This window comes from Triturus cristatus, chromosome 10 (genome assembly GCF_964204655.1).
Source record: "Triturus cristatus chromosome 10, aTriCri1.1, whole genome shotgun sequence".
NCBI classification, from domain to species: domain Eukaryota; kingdom Metazoa; phylum Chordata; class Amphibia; order Caudata; family Salamandridae; genus Triturus; species Triturus cristatus.
In genome coordinates, this window is record NC_140593.1 from 1,130,853,357 (window position 1) to 1,130,866,508 (window position 13,152).

The 13,152-nt window shown below is 45.0% G+C and overlaps 1 protein-coding gene across 1 annotated transcript in view; it reads right to left on the reverse strand.

The window, feature by feature from the left end:
- Positions 1-4,222: 4,222 nt before the first annotated feature.
- Positions 4,223-13,152, reverse strand: part of NTHL1 (nth like DNA glycosylase 1) — a 159,389-nt gene continuing 150,459 nt past the window's right edge. Inside the window, exons 5-6 of the mRNA XM_085630232.1 lie at positions 7,023-7,128; positions 4,223-5,296 (exon numbers count right to left, since the gene is read on the reverse strand). Of these exons, the coding sequence (XP_085486358.1) occupies positions 5,119-5,296; positions 7,023-7,128 (284 nt within the window). The 3' untranslated portion in view covers positions 4,223-5,118. The remainder of the gene's footprint in view (positions 5,297-7,022; positions 7,129-13,152) is intronic.

Genomic DNA, 13,152 nt, shown 5'->3' on the forward strand with positions numbered 1-13,152 from the left:
TTCAAACCTCATTGTCAATTGTGGTCAACACTGGAGTGGGGAGGGCCCTAACTTCTCATCTTGGCTGCGGACCCTCCAAGCACAGAGGCTAAATAAAACATCAGAGGAGATTCCAAACTCGCTTTTCAGTGTTCAAATATGCGTTTTTAGTCTCCGATAAAAGGTCAGGTAGTCTCCTGAGAATGACTGACGGAAGGCACTGGTGTAGCAGCTGGCTGCATGTCTTTAACTCCATGGATTGACCTGGGGTAATGGGGAGGTTTAGACTCTCTGAGCTCTTCAGTAGTGGGACAAATAGCAGAAGTTTGGATAGCAATATACATCACAGAAGTTAGCATTAAGATATGTGTGCGCTAAAGCAAATTGACCAGGAAAGTGCCCTGGGACGAAAGAACATTTGTTGTGGGAGCGGGGTGTCGTTGTGATGTGACACAGGAGGTGGGAGGAGGGCAGGGGGTTGATGGGGGTGCTAACAGTTACACTGAGGTACATTAAAGGCTGATTACTAAGTCTTTAACAGAACCCGATTGAGACCAAGTCGATGGACGGGCTGCTGTTTGCATGACATTGTCAGGCAGCTCCCTGCTGCGACCCTAGGAATATTGGTGCCCCTGGCCTTTGCGTGCGAGAAGAACACTGCACATAATCACAAATCAACAGTGTGGTGTGAAATAACTACATCTGCAAAGAAAAAACAAACAAAAAAAAGGTTTCTTAAAAAGACCCCTTAGAGCGAAACACGTTGGTGATGTGATTTGATGCTTTGAATAAAACTCATATTATGAAGGCAGTTTACGGAGTACAGCGTCTTCCTTGGGGTGTGTGTTTATATATATATATTTTATACCAATATATATATTTATTAATTATAAAACCCCTTGATCGTTAAATAGACGTTAGTGGCCGTATGTTGCAGAGGGATATATTCCGTACAGCTACTGGTACTGACTTGGTGGCTGCAGGATGTGCAGATAGTGCATAGTAATACTGCCAGTACTTTATAGTAGAACTGAAACATGCCAGGGTTCTGCTTACAGATGAAAGGTGCACAGTCTGAGCAATATCTCCATGCATGGATCTTGAATATAAGGTTCTGATTACTAAGCACAGCACGTGGAAGCTGTTTAAAAACTGGTTTATGTCTACTTACCGCAGAAACAGACTGCACAACCTGAAACATTTTTTAGGGAGGGAGGGAGGGGATGAGACGAGACTCATAAGGTTAAAGCAAATCTCATACTTTTCTTCATGTGGAAAGTTCCAAATTTGGCATCCCTTCTGGAAAACAAAACCTGTTATTGACGAGCACGGTTTAGCTGGCAGTGCAAAATGATGCAGGATGGCAACAATCTCTTCCAGCAGGGATTAAACCTGGTAATCCCACCTGGCACGATAATTTCTGGCTAGGGTAGTTTGGTTGGTAATAACATAAAATGCAGACAGGAAACAGACCTCTTACAAGAACAGGTTACTTTCAGTAACTGTGTTTCAGGTGGAAACTTTATATAACCACAGATTCCTGAACTTTAGAAAATATTTTATTTTTGTAATAATTAAAATAAAGCCCCCCCCCCTTCAGAATATTTTAATGTATAATTAAAAATGGGGGGGGCACGTTTGTAGGGTGTTTTCCCCCTATAAAAACCTATTTAAGAAATCTATATACACACATTTTATAAATAAACAGTAGGATTTTCTCTTACCTAATAAATACCATTTCGATGTAAAGGCATTGCATGGTAACGGCATGCGTTGTAATGGCGTACAACTCGTGGAATGAGATTCAGTCATTCTGTAGGCTGCTTCTTGGCCAGTGCGTAGCAGATCTTAATGCAGAGGGCTATCCTCCTTGACAAAATCAATTTCTGCATCACTTTGTGTGCTAGAACCCCCCCCCCCCCCCCCCAAAAAAGTTGATGGTCCACACGATGGTCTTATGCTAAAAATATAAAAGCTTGAGACTCTTTTGGAGTCCTGTTTATGGAGTTATGTTAGTATTTTGCAAACTGCTACCCGAAGGTGTCCTGGCGCTGTGTACAAAAACCTCCCAGAGAGACCTACATATGAGGCCACGGATTAAACGCCAAAAAGCCAGGTTTTTAAGGCTTTCCTGAATGCCAGTAGATCAGTACTATTTCTAAAATGGAATGGGAGGGCGTTCCATACCTTGGCTGCCCCTGCCAAAAAACTCCTCTCTCCCCAGCTGGCTTTTTTTTATTTTATTTTAGAGATAGGGACTGTTACCAATTTTGCTCCCAGAGGGCGAAGTGGTCTATTGGGGACATACCACTGAAACTGCTGCTTCAGATGCGCTGGACCGGTCCCATGAAGAGCTTTGTAAACAGTACAAAGTGATTTGAACTGCACCTGTTTCTTAACGGGTAACCAGTGAAGTCTTCTGATCTCACCGGAGACAGAGGCAGATTTAGCCGTCCCTGTGAGCAGTCTGGCGGCCTCTTTCATTGGGGGGAAGGTTGAGCAAAGAACATTGGGAGGAAGGTGTATTGCCCAATATGAGCAGAATTCACAACTTTGGTAAAATGGCACCTGTCTTCAACGCTGGTTTGTATGGGAGGTAAGGATGGTGTAGGGCAGCTGCATCGAAGGAATCTGGAGATTGCTCATGTGACGAGATGAAGTGATCTGAGTGAGGAAGATAGTTTTGAGAGTCAGAAGAAGCACTGTGGTGTCGTGCATTTGTTCGAAGGAAGTGCGTGGCCATGAGGAACGGCCAGACCAAATTAAGATCCCACAGTGTCATCAAAAACAGTTTAGGCGGGAACGTGTGTCAAACCTTCCATAAATGACATCACAACAGGTGACTCAAATAAAGGTGGCCCGGGAAACGCCAAAAGGAACGGAAAATCACTTTTATCAATGACCATTACAAGGCCTTTATGGGCCAAATCACAAACGGTTGTACGACGGTACAACGCTGGTAAATGCATTGCATGCCTTTGCCTCGAACTTTTTTAGCATGCATGTTTTTACTGCGATTATGCATTTACATCGCATGCCAATACCTCGCATTGTTTTTATATTAAAAAGCAATGTATTTGTGGAGGGAAATCCCCCACCGCCCCAACTTACCTTAAATGTGTAGTATTGGCGATGTAAATGCATGATCGCGGTAAAAAAATGCGCTGCAAATGCATGCGATGTATTTACCTCGTTGTAAAGGCTGTTTCCCATCCGAAACAATCAATAAAGCATCTGACAGTTTGGCAAAAAGTGATTTCCAAGTCTCAACAATTCTTACTCTTTCCTTTAAAATATACATAATCACCACTTCCTGCGCGTATTAACTCCTGTAAACATATCTGTTGGGATTATGCAGAAGACACCAAGATTATTCTTGAATTGGAAAACCCATCAAACCTTGAAACAGCTGGTCTGACTGAAGGCCTGTAAGGCAGCAGACAACTTGAAGTTATAAATTCATCGAAACTAAAGCCCTCACAAAACCGAGACCTGAACATGTGAAACATTGAAGGCCCATGAACCAACCGAATCTTGAGGATGTAAGGAGATTGCAATCGCGCGCCCCCTCTCCCCCCGCCCAGGCAGAAGTGATGATCAATTCCAGACTCTCACTCAAAAGTCAGGTCAACCATCACACAAAACAGCTTCCACATCAGGAGAACGCTACAGCGGTGTACCCCCCCCCCCCCCCACCCCACCCCACCTCGGCTACACCTTTATGGCACACACCTCGCCTGCCCCAGGCCTGTCACAAGTAGCCAGAGGGCTCAACATGGACCTTACAAAATGCATAATCCGCAAACTCCAATGAACCCATAATGCTGTCGCCAGACTCGTTCTTAGTCTGAACAGAGGTGAGCATAATAAAGCCCTGGATTGCAAGAGGACTCTCGTTTATGGTCTCAGTTCTTCCTGGGGCAATCCACAGCACTGTCCTACAATCCAGATTCAAACTCTTCGCACACAGGAGGTGTCTTAGATTAAGAATGTGTGCTGCTGCTCACTCCTTTCAGAAGGCTGCATATAGGGGTAGCTCCTTCTCAGCACAAGCCTGCAAGCTATGAAAATTTGGCAATCCCCCAAAATATAATCCCAAATTCAGAAGATATTGTACAATCTGAGGTTCAATAAATATAGAAATAAACTGCTTCTCCAGCAGAGCACATCTCCTACATAGAAACGAAGATTGAATGTCTTTCTTTCTCAAACCCAGTGGGGAATAACACAAAGGCTGAGGTTATCCATAGTAATATTTTAATATGTTTACTATAAATCGACGATTTACATGCAGGGAATGATCCGGCGCAGCTGTTTACTGGAAGACCACCTACATATTGCAGTGGAAATGAGCAAAACAACTTCCCCACACTATAGTCCCAGCATTTGACTTCCTGTGTCACAGAACATGAGGCTAGATACAAACCTGGACACCTTTATTTAACAACCAACCAGGTTGTATAGCGAATAAGCACACAGTCTCAGTGCACACTGTCTCATGTTATTTTGCTGGAAAAGAGGAGTGAGTTTGGCTAAGAATATTTTTCATCATGTTTACCGATGTTTCAATAGCTGGCCAGAAAACATTTTGTGACAAATGCACGCATGGCTCCTATCTACAGGCTGGGGGGGTGTCTCCAAAAACGGAAGGTTTTTTTTTTAACTACACAAACTTGCGCACAAAAAAAATCTGTGGGTCAAAGCCTGAAAATACAGATTTTACAAACAATGCCCACGAAAAACCACTTTCAGCAGGCGAATTTTCATGTACACAGTGACAAGTTTTTTTTTGCCTGTAAAAAAATATTTTGGCAGGAATATGTGGAATATGTGGACACAGGCCAAATTTTGCAGAGGAAACAGTTCATAAATGAATTTTCGAAGTTTGTCACCTTTGCAAAAATGACACGGGCGAAATTCTAATTTTTGCACACCCATAGTATGTACACATTAGACGGTCTGTGTAAAATATCCTGCTTCAGAGCAATGCTATAAAATCCTGGTTCCACTTCTGTAAACCTGTGAGTGCTAGTGCTTCGAGGCAAGGACCTCTTTGCTTACGCACTTCTTGAACCGGATGTCATGTTTTCCTCCAGGAAGGACAGGGCAGTGGTGTTGCTTTGCTCCTGCCACACACCCTCATTTCACCGCTGCAGCCTCTTTGCGTCGGTCTTTTTTCGAGAGGTTGGGGCCTTCCTTCTGTCTGGCGGAAGGACACACACTCCGGTTCAGGCAGGCCTCGCAGCGCGGGTTCACGGGAAGGCAGATCTGCTGTCCAAAGCCCACGAGGAGCCAGTTAATCTCGCTCCAAAGATCCCTGCAGAGAGAGGCGAAGAAACATTTCAAAGATCACAGATGTTGTTCAGCAGAAGAGGACTGGGGGGTAGGGGAGCCGAGGAAGGAACGACCGGATGCTTTCTTAGGAATGCACTATTTTCCCACTTTCACACAGCACTGCCAACATTCTTTCCAAGAACTTTGGAGTTTCCTGTTTATTGCATACAATAACCATGAACCCCTAGTCCTTACTTTGTTATTTTCCTAAACTGTAAGACCTTTTGAATTAAAGGCGAGCACCTTTAATTGTGCCTGCAACCACAGCAGAAACAGGATTTCTTACAATCTGGCAGTGCCTAGTCTCTTCTAGCCCACAAACTCGTGTAAACCCATCCAAATATGACATACACCTCCTATTAATTAACTTACACCTCAAAGTGATGCATGGGATGGGACCTCAGAACGCAAGATGAAACTTAAACTATTCACTGGATTAACCACCTCCAGTGTAGCGTGCTACCCCCCATAGAGCGCCTCAGCGCCTCATCAGGGGTTGTAAGTGCTATAAAAATACAATTACAGCAAAAATACCACTCCGTTGAAAGACAAGAGGCGGTAGAGAAGGCTGGGGGAGCAGGCGCGTAGCTGTCAATGGTGCAGCGGCTCTGGTGCCCAGAGATCTGAGGTACCGCTGAGTCCGGATTGCTGCTACATTTTGCTACCCAACCAACATTTATGGGGGCTTTTCCCTGATTCCACTGAGGGCCCTGGCACCCTTTCTGTCCCACTGGTGCTAATAATACCCGAGTTATTAGTATCTATTTAACGACCTCGGATATATAAGGGGCCCAGTCTGTTCTGCAATTAACCCATGACCCAGCACTTAGCCCGGTGAATTAAGTACTTAAGTACAGAGCTATTTTTTCCCATTACGACATATTTACAAATGTAGGGGCAGATTTACAAGCCCCTTGTGCCACTTTTGCATCACTTTTAACATGGGAAAAGTGACGCAAAAGTGGCGCAAGGGGCTTGTAAATAAGCCCCTTAGTCCCCATGGAAAGCATTTAAGGAGAGTTCTAAAAGGTGCAAAGTTGAACTGAAGACAAACATCCAGCACTGTGCTGGTGTTTTTTAAGGTAATGTGGCTAATCCTAAAAGGACTGCCTGCCTCAGAGAGAGGACGTGGATACCCAGGAGAACCCAGACCCGCTGAGGGAGGAAAGGAGCACCCACCAACCTTGTCACCAATGGTCATCTGGATAGCAGGGGCATTACCGCGTTTACAAAAGTACCTTACTCGGTAGGTAACGGTGGAAAGGTCTTCACGTAAAATACCACACCCATGGGGGAGGGAGACATGGTGTGGTCCATGAGAACTGGAGTATTTACTGGAATAGGGCATTCTTTGCCCCCCCCCCCCCGCCTTTCCGGCAATGCTTTGGCCAATAACACTCACATTGATTGCCACAGAGTTCAAAGTCCTTAATCTACCTTCAAACAATGCCATAGAGATGAATTGGACTAGTTCATACCCACTGTCTTCTAAATTCAGTACTAGCTCCGTCCACACATTGAGTTGGGAGTCTAGAACTGTCTGTTGCTTTGTAATCCGTGCTCTACTTCTAAACTACAACAGCACAGGCGGATCCCGGCGTGTGCTGAAAATCACACATGGGGAAGCAGGACAAACCCAGGACTTGAACCCTTAAAGTCTGTGCCTTAACCACAATGTTACCCTTTGTGGGAGTGCTATGGTTACCAACCTTGGCAACCAGGCCTCTAAGGCGACTCTGGTCTCTTCCGGGGTTTTTGTTTCTTTCTTCACCCAGCGCAGTCTGTTGGAGATCCTGTGCACGTGTGTGTCCACTCCTGCAGGACGAGAGGTGAAAGGCAAGCGAGGGTCACAAAAGTATACAAGTATGTATATCCCATGGTGGATTACCCTCCTACATTCCAGCCCTTTTCCTCTAGAATCACAAGGTGTCTTCCTGCCACCAGAGTACTTGTGCACACCACAGACAGAAAGACTCTTAATGGAAGCCCTACCGCACGCGCATCCCGGTCTGACCACAAGAACATGGCCACACTGTCCCCAGTCCTTTTCACCTGCAGGATGCACAGTTGACGCCTGCCTCTGCTTGCTCTATATTGGCCACCAAAGAAGTTTCACACTGGTGTTTAAACGTGCAGGGCAAATCAGTGTGCACCCAGTCTCGTGCTTGTATCATTCAGACAGTGACAGAGTTTTCTCCAGTTAAAAATCGCACTAATATGGATTTTCAAGACGTTGGTATGGAGCAATTCTCATCCAGCTTGGAATCTTGCATCTAAATGGACCTGACGGGGCTATCTTCTCTTAAGAAAACCGGATTATGTAATTCTGAATAAACTTGCCAGCTGACATCTGACTGGACCGGGCAGTGCTTCCAAGCAACATAATTTCACATCTGGGAGGGCTGACAGGGCTATCTTCTACGCGATGAACCCAACAGCAAAACCCGTCTCTGGATCTCACAGCCAGATCTGCATCTCACATCCAGGTGAGCCTAACTAGGATGCTGCATGTAAAACCCAAGGCATGAGTGATTTTAAGCATCCTCCGAAGAATACTACATGGTAAACCTGACCAGGCAACATTCTTCTGTGTGACTCTAATGGGGGTACATGAGAACAGAGCAATTTTCAGCAATCTCATCGTCTCACATCCAACAGGATCAATAGGACAAATGAAGTCTATTAATCCATTCTCAACTCACTCATCAGCACAGCTCAGGGTGGACGTTGGTGTATATTTTTTTTTACTCTTACACCTGAATGTGAGAAGCATCCTTGACTTTACATCATCTGATAATGAATTGAAAAGCATTTTATTTCTACGTATGCATTCTGTAGGGCACTGAATTGGCATAGGTGGGTCCATGAAACCACACAGTTGTTTTTAAAAATGTAGTTTAATTAATTATATTTTGGAATGGCTTAAACGACATTTCCTGCCTCCTTGTGTTGTCATTGTGATGTCTGATTCAGAAGTTGTACATAAAAGTATATGTTTTACTTTGACAAATGACAGATTTCTTCACAAGAACGCATGCCTCCATTTTCATTAGAGTCTGCAGCAAGTTTGCAATAAAAATACTGTGGGCCCGATTCACAGAACTAACTTAAGACAAAATCCTAAACTTACTACCATTTTGGTATTCACAGAAGACACTTACTCATTTTGGTATTCACAATTTAGTAGTAGTAAAGTTAGGAGTCCTAACTTTAGGACTCCTAAACTGAGAAAAATCCTAATTTTAAGACTTTAGGTATTCACAGAAGGCATTTAGCAGTCCTAAAGTTAGGACTCCTAACTTCTGTGAATACCGAAGTGAGTAAGTGTCTTCTGTGAATACCAAAATGAGTAAGTGCCTTCTGTGAATACGAAAATGGTAGTAAGTTTAGGATTTTGTCTTAAGTTAGTTCTGTGAATCGGGCCCTGTAACTTTGAATGACAATACACCTGCTCCGCACTGCGGACAGCCGGGGAAACCCTATGTCAGAGTCAAGAAGTTGTAGTTACGAAGACGAGCTGATATGAAGTAGATCACTATGGGCACCCTGAAAGGATTCCTCCTAGAAAGACGGGATGAAGCTGTGGAGATTTATGACAAGTTACAGATGATTTATTTCAATACCTGCCTAAGAGAAACACAGAGGGTGAAGGCTTTCTGGCACCAGTACAGAGAAAGAATCAAAGAAAAAGAAGTGCCCCTAACAGATGTCCCTTATAACACATGCATCACACAGACCACTTCCTTTCATGCAGCTCCAAATGAACCTCTGGAACCTGGGAGATACTGGCTGGATGTGTCCCATGAGAAACACAAAGGGAACTTAGCAATTTAAAAGGACAGAAGAAGGGATAAACTGCTTCAGCATTCCTGTGCTTGCTTGGTTTAGCACAGTAAGCTTTGTTAATGCTAGTTGTTATTGTGAGGGTGGTGGGGGGGTCTCTAGATTTTACCATCTCTGCCTCCGGTTTAGCAGAGGGGCACTGCCTTAAAGTCAGGATTTTTAAAGGGGCTGAATAAGTCGTTTGACCAATCCAATTTGAAGGGGTTAGAAAAGTGTTTGTGGTTTTCCTTTACAAAAATCAGGGAAGGCCAGGAGAGAATCCTTACTGTGGGTATAGAAGGTGAAATATTTTTGCCATGTAGCAGGGCTAAAAAGAAAAAACAGTGACAAGACACTATGATGTAGCGGTCGCTCCATTGTGTAGGCGTGTACACCGTGCATGCACCTGCAAAATGATGCAAGCAATTATCAGGATCAGTAAAAAAAAAAAATAATAAGCAGCTAGTAAGGATGAGGAGGAACAAAAATGAGGTCTAGGTGGGGGGAAGCAACAGAGGATGAGGGCAGGGACAGAAGTAACATGGCGGGTGGTGATGAAGATAAAAAGCAACAGGCGAGAGAGAAAAGGAGGGTGTGCGTGGGGCAAAGGCAATAGGTCCCAACGCTGAGACCGATTGGCTTTGCTAGTGCTTATTTAGCTTGGCAACTACAATTTTAACTTCTGGTGGAGAGGTGCGATACTCCTCTTCGGTTCATGGACACATTTGCTAGTTTGTCGTGGGCTAGTTACAGTGACGTCTCACCTAACACCAGGTAAGCTGCATCAAAGTATTTCCATTATACTTACCTATAAGAAGCTTTATGCTGTTATTTTGTACTTACTGTCTTCTGTTTCCTATCTTGAAACCGAGTTGTATTTTGCCTCTCCGATGCTGTGCCAGCCTATATCAAAGAGAGCCCAGTCCTTCTGCCAAGCATACTGCTGGAACAAAGTGTTGTTCTTTCTTTCTAATCCATCACCTCTTTTTGAGAAACTGGTACTTCCTACTTTCCTTAAGTGTGGGCCCACCTATAAGGTGAGAAGGCGGGCTACAAGATCTCCTGACATGACAGACCGAACAAACCAGGAGGACCCGCAGTCATACACAAAGACCCCATCACATGCACCTGCCCCACCTCCATCGACGAGGACACAAAATTCATTGAACAGATGCACTTCCGAATTCAGACCGGCAACCACACCTACATCAAAGGCACCCTAGCGTACTGACCACACGCTACCTTCAGTAACCTCCTCACAGACTTGTTCGCGCACATTGCCATCAGCTCAAACAAATTCATATTACTCGGCAACCTCAACTTCCCTCTTGACGACCAAACAGATCCCAACTTCACTGCCCTACTCGAGAGCCTAGAGATTTTAGGACTGACACAGATTGTCCAGGGCCCCTCCCACAACGCTGGACACACCCATGGCCCCATTTTCACAGCCAGCAACAAGCTCAAGTTCAGCCACCTCACTCTGCTCACCAGGATAGACTACTCCATCGTCCATGTCTTCATCAGTGCACCCCAACCCCCCCTCTGCCAAGATAACCTATAATCTCAGACACAGCTGGAACAAGATAAAGGACACAGACTGGGCCAACACCCTCACCACCAGGGTCAGATTGGAATCCCAATTCGGCCTAGGCACCAACAAAAAAGTGGCCCGCATTCCTAGATGATGCCTGTTCCTGAAACAGCAAATCTCGTTGTGTTCATTTTCAGACAGGATTGATAAATTATGTATTTTAAAGCTCATTGAGCGAGAAACATCGGTGAAAACTAAAAGCACTACATTTTCGCAGGCCACAACTCCTGATCTGGCTATGTTTGCCGTTTTTATACCTGGCATTACCAGTATTCGAATGTCCTTGCCAGTATAAAAATGAAGAAAATCACCTAAAGCTGGTACCTTCTCGTCTGATATGCACTTTAAAGTTTACATAGTAAACATAAGGTGAAAGCAGTTTAAAATGTGGTGTAAAGCTGCTTTAATGACTGATGGATAAAAGTAAACAAAGGAAGAAAAGCCATGTTAAGAAGGAATACAGACTTTTGTATTATTGTATAAATAATCCGCTCTCATTATTATGTTGCAGCCTTTGCAGACTCTGAAAAGATGAGCAAACAGAAGGTTCTTTTTTTATTGTACATTTATTTATGTAGGGTGAACTAGGCCCAAGGGCAGAGATTACATGAGCACTAGTTACATTACAGAAAATCAAATTAGTTTTAATTTTAGGCCTTGGACAATTAAGTCATTTGCCCAGAATCACAGGATGTAAAGCTGAAGCTGGGACTCGAACCTATTTCCATAGTTCATCATTCGGCAGCTCTGACCCAAACATTAAATCCTCTCAATTTTTCTATCTGGGAAAGATGCCTCACAGCAAGCCTATGCAAACATAAACCCCCCACCAAGGCCTGAAAGACACTGGAGCCAAGGTGCTAACAACAGACCCCCTGCTCCATGGGTGCGGAGGTGATGATGGCCCAACGGCCACATCACCTGAACCCAGCTGCACTCTCAAAGCCTCACCTCAGTTTAACTGCACGGCAGGGGTGTGGAACACTGCTTCTGGGTGGAGGGAGGGGGCAAGATAAAGAATTCACTGGCCAGAACAATACTGGCTTAGAGGCACTGCTGAAAGCTTGCATGATGCTGGCACCACATTACATTGACCTGGCAGGCAAGACAGTAAGGCTCTGTGGGCCGGTTTACAAAAAACGGTCACAGGTGACCCTTAGGCACCAGCCCTTCGCCCAATGCCTGACTGCCCGCCTTCCCAATCCGAGGCTGCTCACCACCCACCAACCATACCTCATTGGCAACAACAAAGACTTCAACAACTGGAGCACTACTAGTGCAGGCACCCTAGCCCCCTGAAGAACTTCAGACACTCAAGAACCAATGCACAAGTCAGCTGGTACACCAAAGACCTTAGAAACTCCAAACGACTCTGCAAACAGCTGGAGAAAATGGAGAACCAGTCGGGACACCATCACAAGACACACCTACAAGTCTGCTATCAGAAAATACCACACCCAACTCAGCGAGGCAAGAAAAACAGCCCTCGCTCTTAGACTGGAAAACAGCTTTAAGAACTGCAAAAGGCCTCTGCAACAACCTCTCCAATTTCTACAGCAACTTCGATCCAAAACACAAGCACTCAACCAGCTGCCCACCACCGCCCAATCGGACCATCAGATCACAAAGTGGAAACCACTCGCCTCACAAGACACTGCCAAAATCATGAGAACAATCCACTCCCGGGCCCCCACTGACCTCTGCCCCTCCCCCCACGTATCTTCAACTAGGAGGAACTGTGATCAGCTCCCACTTCACCACCACCATCATCATCAACAACAACTCTACCCAAAGTAGAAGCTTCCCAAACTGGAAACATGCAGAAATCGCAGCTCTCCTGAAAAAACCTACGGCAGTCCGAAAAAAGCTCAGCTTCTACAGGCCCATCTCACTCCTGCTATTTCCATCCAAAGTTGTGGAGGAATCTATCAACAAACTACTTTCCCACCATCTCGAACAACAATACCTATTAGACATCTCGCAGTCCAGATTCCGCAATAATCACAGCACAGAAACTGCTTTAAACGCAGCAGCTGACGACATCCAGACCATCATGGACACAGGACAAACCGTCACACTCCTACTACTCAACCTCTCCACAGTCTTTGACACCGTCTCCCACAGCACCCTCCTCACAAGACTCCACACCTCCAGAATACATGGTCCTGCCCTAAGCTGGCTGGCCTCCTTTCTCTCTAACAGTACTTAGCAAATCAGGCTCCCACCCTACCCCTCCAAACACAAGAACTTCATCTCCGGAATCCGTCAAGGATCATTGCTGAGCCCTGCCCTCTTCAAGGTCTACATGGTGCCTCTCTTCCACGTCATAGGATCCCACGGAATAAACATTGTATCCTACACTGACGACACCCAGCTAATTCTCTCCCTCACAGACAACTACACCACCAGCACCAAATTAAAGA